Source organism: Myotis daubentonii, chromosome 13, assembly GCF_963259705.1.
Source record: "Myotis daubentonii chromosome 13, mMyoDau2.1, whole genome shotgun sequence".
Lineage (NCBI taxonomy): Eukaryota > Metazoa > Chordata > Mammalia > Chiroptera > Vespertilionidae > Myotis > Myotis daubentonii.
Window position 1 is genome coordinate 40116834 of NC_081852.1, and position 10803 is coordinate 40127636.

General features: G+C 37.2%; 1 protein-coding gene across 2 annotated transcripts in view; it reads left to right on the top strand.

Annotated features, from left to right (window-relative positions):
* Nucleotides 1-10204, top strand: part of KIF11 (kinesin family member 11) — a 49133-nt gene extending 38929 nt beyond the window's left edge. The window contains exons 19-23 of one of the 2 annotated variants that reach the window (XR_009448389.1): nt 1589-1811; nt 3800-3951; nt 5203-5319; nt 7942-8691; nt 8809-10204. Coding sequence is in view for 1 of the 2 variants with exons in the window: in XM_059662854.1 (XP_059518837.1) it covers nt 1589-1811; nt 3800-3951; nt 5203-5319; nt 7942-8073 (624 nt within the window). In the remaining variant the exon portion in view is untranslated. Of the gene's footprint in view, nt 1-1588; nt 1812-3799; nt 3952-5202; nt 5320-7941 lie in introns of both variants that reach the window. The other variant, XM_059662854.1, reaches the window with a different exon arrangement.
* The last annotated feature ends 599 nt before the right edge of the window (nt 10205-10803 follow it).

The following is a 10803-nucleotide window of genomic DNA, read 5'->3' on the forward strand; positions in this document are numbered from 1 at the left end:
CTATTCTTGTTTTTTGACTTGTTAGTTCCTTCAGGTAAGGGCACACTGTCTTTTGATGTATAATACCTTCCATTCTATATGCCTTTTATTTCTCTTCAGTACATTCAAATCTGTTACAGCTTTAAGTATTTAGGATGTTGTTCTGGTTGCTCAGAGGATACTTGACAGGTTTGTAGGTTTGTTTGAACTTAACTCTTGCCTGAGCCCTTTGTTGGCTTGGTTTTTCGTTCTGTGCAATAACAGGATTTCACTAATAATCTTAGGAATTAGGTAAAAGAATTTAAGTATTTTCAGCTACATAAGTTATTTTCACTAAAAGGAACCAGGTCTAATGAAGAAATAGCTGTTTTTAGGTTTGAAGCAGGAAATGAACCAAATGAGCCTAGAGATCTTGTCATACCAAATAATAAGGAAGCTATTAAAGATTAGTGGGGTTATGTCAAAAAGACTTAGGAGCTAACCTGATGAAACTCCTCTGTTTAAAGATGGTGTAATTTGAGCATAAAAAGTTTTCTACAATCGATTAAAATACATCAAATACATTAAAACTCATGAATTCATAGGTCTTCTTTGGAGCATGCTAGGGAAGCAATGCATTAATCTGAAAACTGGTTATAAAGAGAAACAATTGAGCATCCATCTGTCTCCCTCGAAAGAATTCTGTCTTGGATTAGCAGGGTAATGGATGAAGAAAAATGTTTTGGTGACTACACCCAAACCCATTGATTAATCATAACGTAAAAAATACAACCAGGTATTATGTGCTTTCAGTACTACCTATGAAATATTCTTGCCAAAAAATTAAACCTAATTTAGATAAAGCCTTTGAGTCTAACTAGTTTGTAGAAAATACAGAGGACAAACATGAAAATATTGCATAGAGATGCAATTGACCAAATCCAGAATTTGAGGTATTCAATAGAGCAAAGACCTGGTTTCTTCAACAACAAAAATTATTTTACAAGGAGAAAAGTATGAGGAAGGAGAAACCTGTATCAAAAGATTATGAAGACTAGAGGGCTTAAGTCCTAGTTTGTCTGGGTTGGTCCTCTTTTATATATCTTTTGTACTATGGAAATTATTACAAATGGCCCTTTCACTCTGCAAAATATTTCAGTTGGAATGACAAATTATATAGGACCTACTTAAGACCTATCAACCAAATATGATAAATTCTGATTCAAACAAACAAGTTGTGAAAAACACTTGAGACAACTGGTGAATTTGAACAGTGATTAGACATTTTATGTAAAGAAATCAGTGTTAAATTTTTTGATGTGAGAATGTTCTTGAAAAGCTCTTCACTCTTACAGATATAGGCTGAAGTAAATGGATGAAATGATACAGGATCTGCTTCAAAAATAATCCTGAGGGGAAAAGGAGTAAATGGCCAATCTGGTTTGATTAAAACCCCATTTGTTGATAAATGTTGAGGCTGGGTAGTGAATACAGAGGTGTTAATTCTCTATTTTTGCATGTGTTTTTAAAACTTTTTATAGAAAATTTCAAGGTAAGGGGAAAAGATGTATTGAATAAAACACTGACAACTTTGATTTTAATAATAAAAGCTTATTTGCATTATTTACAGGTTGTAAACCAAAGTTGTGAGGCTTCAAGTTCAGAGATTACTGAAAAATTAAGTGGACATAAAGAAGTTAATGAGAACCACCGTAATAGTTTTCTTGGTCAGATAAATATTGACGAAGAAAAATTAATGGCACAAAATCTAGAACTTAATGAAACCATAAAAATTGGTTTGACTAAGCTTAATTGCTTTCTGCAACAGGATCTGAAACTGGATATCCCAACAGGTACTTTAAAAGGGGAATTGAATTGGTAAAATTTTTGAAGTTGATTCAACCTTATACAGTGCCACACGTTCAGGAAAACTAGATCCTGCCACAACCTGATAGGAATTTACCATCACATGTAATCAACTCAAATATGGAAATATTAGAACCCTAAAATAGCTTTAACTAAGCATCCTATATAATAAAAGATAATATGCAAATTGACCAAACAGCAGAAGGACTGGTCGCTATGACATGCACTGACCACCAGGGGGTAGACGCTCAATGCAGGAGCTGCCCCCTGGAGGCCAGTGCACTCCCACAGGGGAAGTGCCACTCAGCTAGAAGCTGGGCTGATGGCTAGTGAGCATAGCGGCAGTGGCGGAAGCCTCTCCCGCCTCCCCAGCAGCGCTAAGGATGTCCGACTGAAAGCTGACAAAGCTTTCAGTTGGACATCCCTGAGGGCTCCCGGACTGCTAAAGGGCGCAGGCTGGGCTGACGGACCCCCTCCCCCTCCCCCCCCCCCCCCCCCCCCGCCGCCTGCCCCAAGTGTACAAATGTCATGCACCAGGCCTCTAGTTAGAGATAATGATACAGGTGACATATACTCCTAAAAATTTGGGCATCATAATTCAGCAAAGTTTTACCAATATTTGGGGAACTGGCTTTGTCTTAAGAGAGGACATTTTAAAAATAAACAAAATGAACCATCTATCTAGAACTGTAGTTTATTGAATTATATTCCTTTATTTTTTTGTTCATATAAAAATAAGAGCCTGGCTGGTGTTGCTCAGTGGTTAAGTGTTGACCCATGCACCAAGAGGGCACCAATTCACTTCCCAGTCAGGGCGCATGCCTGGGTTGCTGGCTGGGTCCCCAATGAGAGGCATGCAGAAGGCAGCTAATCAATGTTGATTTTTCTCATTGATGTTTCTGTCTCTCTCCTTCCTTCCTCTCTCTCTAAAGTCAATAAAAGCTTTTTTAAAAGCAACAACAGAGGAATGTAATTAAATAAGTCTATTTTAATGCAAAGCTTACCACATTGTACATTTCTTTCTTCTTTTCTCTTTATATTTCATTATTTTTTAAAATTTATTTTGGAGAATGAGAGAGAGAGAGAGAGAGAGAGAAACATTTATTTGTTGTTCCACTTATTTATGCGTTCATTGGTTAAATTTTATATGTGCCCAGACCAAGGATTGAACCTGCAACCATGGCATATCGAGATGATGCTCTAACCACCTGAGCTATTGGGCCAGGGCTACATTTTCTTATGTGTACCTCTCATTTTGTCATGGACTATTAGATTGGCATTTATGAATCACCATTTTGGGAGGTCAGAGGTTGCAAATGTCAGTGTAGGCTATACTGATTCAGGGAAGCCAGTATGGAAGAAAGTTTAACAAGCTATTTAGCACAGGATGAGTAATTGAGTTATTCATTGGATTGTGGTAATGGTTGCCTACCCTGGAAATTTACTAAAAATTCAGTAAATTTTATGTTAAATCAATACTTAAAAACCTTTTTTAAAAAAGCAAGTATTTGATACTAAGTATTTTTTTCAATAAAATTAGGAATATAAATGTTAAGCCAAAAGGTAAATACTCATGTAAATTATGAGAGTATGAGTTCATTATAAAGAAATTTAACTGGTTAATATTTAGCTCCCACCAAATTTACAGTGAAATGAGTATCCCTATCAAAGTGGTCATGTTAGGAAAACTACTCTTATTCCAAAAATGATGCCATTTCTCAGAACATTCTGACTCCTTTCAAAGCCTGTAACACGTCTTTTGAACAGCCTCAGAGATGTAAAAACTTTATGTTTTGGGGTAGGTTGAATCTTGAAAACAAATTGTGTCTATTTAAGATCAGTTGTCAAGTTAGGAAATATTAGTTGTAAGTAATATATGCCTAACAGGTGACAAGACTAGTATAATTTCTAATAAAAAAATCTTATTTACATCCCACACTTTAATTTTTTCCCACTTAAATGTTGTCTACTAAAGGAACAACACCGCAGAGGAAAAATTATTTATACCCATCAACACTGGTGAGAACTGAACCACGTGAACTGCTCCTTGATCAGTTGGAAAGGAAACAACCTGAGCTGTTAATGATGCTAAGCTGTTCAGAAAACAATCCAGAAGACACCAGTCAGGTAAAATTTAAAGAATCCTAATTTTAGAACTCATAAACTCTTGATGTCATTGATTTCACATGAAGAGTTTTATTCTTTTCCTTTCAGTTCTACCCTATCTCTCATTCATAATAGTTGTCTGACCATTAAACATGTTTCTTTTAATCTGGACATTTTAAAATAATTAGACTAATGGATAATATAATAATAACTACTTTTTATGTTGTGCTTATGTGCCAGATATGGTTCTAAGCACTATACATATATATTTACTGAGTTAATAATTCTCTCAATAACCCTGTGAGGTGGGTGCTAGTACTGTCCTCATTTTGTAGGCGAGGAAACTAAGAATTATATAGTCCCAAGTCACAAGGATGGAGTTGCAATTAGAATCTAGACAAGCTCCACAATCTGTCTCTGAAATATACTAATTATAGAATAGTTGGGAAATCAAAAAGGGACAAAGAAGAAAATAAAAAGAAACTATAATCCCAGTATTCTGAGAATACCACTTTTAACATTTTATTTTAGGTGCTTCTCTATATGAAAGCATTAGGGGTTATTTTCATTATTTTGTGATCTTTCTACTAATTTTATTGAGGTTTAACTTATACAGTGGATATTGTGTTGTTTTGTCTTTTGTTTTTTAATCTTTACCCAAGGAGTTATTTTTTCCATTGATTTTTTTCTTTTTTAAGAGAGAGTAGAGGGGAAGGGGCGCGGGGGCCAGAGAAACATTGATTTGTTGCCTCCTGCTAGATCAGCGGTTCTCAACCTATGGGTGGCGACCCCTTTGGGGGTTGAACGACCCTTTCACAGGGATCGCCTAAGACTATCGGAAAACACATATAATTACATATTGTTTTTGGGATTAATCACTATGCTTTAATTATGTTCCATTTGTAACAATGAAAATACATCCTGCATTATGATTCATAACAGTAGCAAAATGACAGTTATGAAGTAGCAACGAAAATAATTTTATGGTTGGGGGTCACCACAACATGAGGAACTGTATTAAAGGGTTGCGGCATTAGGAAGGTTGAGAACCACTGTGCTAGAGCCTCAACTGGGACCGGGGATTGAATTTGCAACCAAGGTACATGCCCTTGACAGGGAATTGAACCTGTGACGCTTTGGTCGATGGGCTGACGCTCTAACCACTGAGCAAGCCAGAGCTATTGTGTTATTTTCAAAGAAGAAAACTGCCTTTACTTTTGGGAAGATTTTTAAGCCCTTGGACTTAATCACCTACCCAGCTTCTTATTTTAGGACTTGAATGAAGAAAAGGCAGTTCTGGAACACACTATTGAAGAACCTTTAAATCAAGAGCCATCTGTAAATGCTAGTGTGGATTGTTCCTCAAGTAGTGGGGTTCCGTTTTTCCAGGTACCTAATTATATCCTATCAGAGAACTCTTCCACATCTGGTATAAGTCAGTCATTTGCTATTCAACATAAAGGCATTACTTTTAGTAGGTTGAAAAGCAAAATATTTTTAGCCATTCCTTTGGAATGGCTTGTTAATTTCTCTGATTTAAATTATTTACACAAATTAGATCATTGTACCAGGGGTTTTCTGTAGGATAAATAAAGGCTAAAATTGACTTAGTCTCCATCTTCAGTTGGTAATCTTCAGCTGTCCCTTTCTGCCTCTTACATACTCAGAATGGATACTGAGAGTGGTTGTTTCTCTCCCCTCCACCTTTGACCTAGAAGTCCTGGAGCCTTTCTCTGCCCATAATCAGATTTTGAGAGCTATGAGGATTATAAGACTGAGAGACCAAAGGCCTCTCGAGTTATATTAGTGATTTCTTCTGCCGAGGCTTTGGCCATGTTAACAATTCCCCCATGTTTCCTGAGCTCCTTGTGGGCCTTGATCTTGTGCAGTTAAATCCTGTAACGTCTCTTACCCGCTTTTATTATTTCTTTTAATTCTCACCCGAGGATATTTTTTCATTGATTTTTAGAGAAAGTGGAAGAGTGAGGGAAAGACAAAGAGAAATATTAATGTGAGAGAAACACATCGGTTGGTTGCCTCCTGCACATGCCCTGACCAGGGCTGGGCTGGGGAAGTACCTGTAACCTAACCAAGGTATGTGCCTTTGACCGGAATCAAACCCTTCAGTCTGCAGGCCGACGCTCTATCCACTGAGCCAAACCGGCTAGGTCTTTTACCCCTTTCTAAACCCTTTTGGGAATATGGCACTATAAACTGCCTAGCACCTTTCACCTATTTTGAAGACATGAGCCTAGACAGCCTGTGAAATAAGGACTCCCTTACATAGGACATGGATGTCTCCGTTTTACAGTTGAAGGGCTGCTTCTGACATGTATATACTTATACCTGTTTCTGATAGACATGCAGGTCTTTTCACCAAGGTCTGAAGATTCCACCCCTAATTTAAAAAAAAATATACTTTTTAATTGACTTCAGAGAGGAAAGGAGAGGAAAAGAGATATCTATATATATAAAAGCCTAAGTGACCATTATGACTGGATGAACAGCCAGTAGCTGTGACATGTACTGACCACCAGGTGGCAGACGCTCAATGCAAGAGCTGCCCCCTGGTGGTCAGTGTGCTCCCACAGTCAACCTTCCGCAGTCGGCCAACTTCCCATGGTCCCTCCCCCCGGCCGGCTGGCACCAATTAGGAATGGACGAGATGGTCCTGATTGGCCCCGATCACCCGCTAAGCCGAGGGACCCCACCTGTGCATGAATTCGTGCACCAGGCCACTAGTAGAAATATAAATGATAAGAGAGAATCATTGATTGGCTGCCTTCTGCATGCCCCCCACAGGGGATTGAGCCCACAACCTGGCATGTGTCCTGACTGGGAATTGAATCCTGACCTCCTGGTTCATGGGTCGACGCTCAACCACTCAGCCATGCCAGCCGGGCTCCATCCCTAATTTAAGATGATAAAACTTCTTGCTCAGATTCTATTAAATTCCTCTCTGTCTGCCTAAGGCAGTTTCATCCCCAAATTCTTACTTTTGTTTTATTCTTTACTAGTAGAAAACTCTATATTTCTTTCCATTTTTCAACCCTCTCTTATATCTTACAAAGTTAAGAAAAGGGGGAGAGTTAAAACAAGTTAATTACTGTTTGGAAATCTGTTCATTATTACTGTTTAACTAGGCTTAGTGGTTCAGCTATGGCAAGGAAGTCCCTACAGTACTGGGAAAGATTTGGAATTGGATTTTAGACCTTTAGCTAAAGCCCGGAAATTATTTTCCCCCCTGATAGTATTCTTTTGGGGTGGAGGTTAGTTTTCTGGGATTGAAACTGTAAAATAGTTTATGATTTGTCTCAGCATTGATAACTGGAACTACAATGATTATCAGCCATCTCTTAAAGCAAGTATGAGGATTTCAATGAAATATACATCTCCAAATGAAATAAGTTTAAATAAAAGATAAAGTTTTTTAAAAAATGTGTTAAGGTAGCCCATATACCTCTGCTTAAAATAGTATTGCCCTTTTTTTCATGATAGCACATCTTTGTTTTCCCAGGATTTCTTCACAGCAGCACTATTGATATTTTGAGCTGGATAGTCCTTTGTTGTGGTGGCTGGTCCTCTGTGCTGTGTATTTTATGTTTAGCAGTATTTCTGGCTTCTACCCATTAGGAGCCAATAGCACCCCCTAGTTTAACAACCAAAAATGCCTTCAGGCATTATGAACTGTCCCCTAGGGTGGGGGAGGAGGGGCAGCATTGCTCCCTGTTGAGAATCACTATTCTACAGTAAAATCTGTGACTAGGCTTTGGAGTATCATATAGAAAATTAATATTTCTCTCCACTCCTTCCATTGGTGGTAAAATGAAGCAGGCATTCATTTCTACTTGCCAGACAGATTATTAGTTCAAATTTGTGCTGAGTCTTTTTGGAAGTTCTCCACACTTAATTTCTTGGCTATAATCCATAGAATTTTGAAAATAAGAGTATAGCTAATATGTATCAAATGTTAACTTTATATTGACTTAATTTATCCCCTTACATCTACAGCATAAAAAATCATATGGAAAAGACAAAGAAAACAGAGGCATTAATCCAGTGGAGAGGTCTAAAGTAGAAGAAACTACTGAACAATCGGTTACAAAGAGCAGATTACCTCTACGAGCCCAGATAAATCTTTAGTTAACTCGAGGGTTTTAAATTTTATTTTTAATTAAAATGAAAAATAAAACCCATAACTCCAGAACCTTGAGCCTTGTGTATAGATTAAAAACAAATAGAAAATATCAAGGCAATATTGTAAATTAAGTTGAATTTAATGTGTTCCCATTTTTTCTGTTATTCTGTAGTTCACTGTGTATTAAGTGGGTTTCATTTGGGATTTGCATTGAGTAAACATGTATTTCTAGCTTTGGATATAAAATTGTCCTTTTATAACAAATGAAAAATATTTTTGTCTATTACTAAATAGCAAATATATAGGAGCTGCACTATTCTTCTAGGCTTGAACAGTAATTATCACCAATGCTTGGTCTTGGGAAGGACCATCTCCTTTCTTTTATTTTTTATTTTTTTACTATGATTGAATTATGTCTATATTTGCTTGCCTCCTTCCTTAGACTTTGCAATTCTGCCTTCTTAAGTTCACTTTCTCCCATTTTATTTGTCAATAAACCATTTGTAGAGCTCCAGATTGGTATTCATTTATTATGAGATAGCCAGAATTTTACCTTGCTATCTTTAATACTTTTTTATGGTTATCTCTGAAATCACTGTCAACAATAAACATCACCCAAGGAGGTCCTTTCAGTTGTTTACTTCTTTACCCCCTAGACATGCAAGCATTTAATTCCTTTATGAGGCCTAACACATGAGCCTCCACTGAGTTCATAAAAATCCAGCTTCTTTAGAATATAGATTGCTGTTATGGGAGAACTACCTAAATCTCTGATTAATGGCTGTGTGACCCCATTTTAATGCCTGTGTCTTACACAGAAAGTCACAGTAGTTTAAGGGCTTTTTGAAGCTATTAATTATGACTATAATTTGTATTCTTTTGTTTACCTGATAAAACTTGTTCTTTGTATATAATAAAATGTGCATATGTGTATTTTTTTCTATTGAAATCTTAATCTTTAGAAGAGCTTTGATAATTTTGATCTGGCAACCAAATTTCTGGAAGTTGAGATATTTCAACATGAAGAACCAGAACACTTAGAAGAAATTAATTAGTCCCTCCTTATCCACGGTTTTGCTTCTGTGGTTTCATTCACAGTTACCCACGGTCTGAAAATATTAAATGGAAAATTTAAGAAATAAACAATTCATAAATTTTTAAATTGTGCGCCTTTCTGAGTAGCATGGGGAAATCTTGCGCCGCCCTTTTCCATCCCACTTGGAGTGTGAATGGTCTTTGCCCAGCATATCCAGTAGTGGTGTCCGCAATCAGATTGCTGCAACGTAGCAGTGCTTGTTTTCGAGTAACCCTTATTTAATGTCCTCAGGATGTAAGAGTACTGATGCTGGCAATTTGCATGTGCTAAAGAGAAGCTGTAAAGTGCATCCTTTAAGTGAAAAGTTGGAAGTTCTCAACATAATAAGAAAAAAAATATTCTGAGGTTGCTAAGATCTATGGTTACAAATTTTCTATCTGTGAAATTGTAAAGAAGGAAAGAAATTTGTGCTAGTTTTGCTTTACCTCAAAAACTGCAAAAGTTATGGCCACAGACAGTGTTTGATAAGTGCTTAGTTAAGATGGAAAAGGCATTAAATGTGTGGGTGGAAGACATGAATAGCAAACGTTTCAGAAAACATTGAGCCTATACGAACTCTAAGGAATCTTCTGAATGAATAACACCAAGCTATTTACTGCAAACCAGGGATGGTTACACATTCAGGAATAGGTTTTGGACTGAAAAATGAAAAATTATCGAGAGGCCGTGTCTGCTGATGGAGCTGCTACCGCATTTCTGCCAGAGTTGAAGCTGATTAGATTCCGTTTCAGGGCATCCACTGTGGGGGGTGGAATGTTACCCTGCAGGTAAGGGGGAGCTGCTTGATGCACAGTGAATTTTGTGCCCAGGTTAAGTATAAAGTTAGAGAGGTTTGACTTTGATACTAAATAAAACCAAATCCTATTGGAGAATTAGAAAACGGGCTATTTTGAGGAATAAATTTATCTTTCAGAGGTGCTATCTTGATGAAAATGATATTTCTCTACAAAATCAGATGTCAACACAAGCTATGGATAATATCTAATAAAATAAATTGCTCTCAGTAAACCCATGATTAAGAAATTTGGTTTCTGCATTAACTTGCTTGCCCCATTATTTCTTATTTGGCATTGGGTATATTTTCAGAGTTAAGCAAATTGTATTAAAATTTCTAACATAAACTTCTGTACAGAAACTACCAAGGAAGAAGGGCCGTGGTAAAACCCCAGGCCCTAGTTCCACTCCACAGGGCTACACCGTGGTGCAGGAATAACGAGAAATAGGTTGGTTCTCACAGGGCCTGCCGTCGAGCTAAGTTCTCACTCCCTGACTCTGTTAAAGTTATCTAGGAATGCTGATGCAACTAGTTTAATTACCCGACAGAAGCAAAAATAAGTATCTGGAGGATTTAAACATTCAGAGCCTTAAATTAGCTCTACAAAGTTACATGTGCCATGTCAAAAAATAACCATTGGCAAAAATAGATAGCTTTAAGGACCCTTTCCACCTTAGAGGTAAAAAAAAAAAAAAAAACCCCAAACATTCAGAAACAACTTTGTCAGAATTCTGGGAACATTTACAGCAACCAAAAAATGCGGAGTCAAGAAAAAGGCAAGCTAAAAACTAGGCAAGCTTTTTAGTGTTTTACATGCCCTTGTTCCATCCCTTACCCAGCTCTGGGTGGTCTTGAAGATAAGAC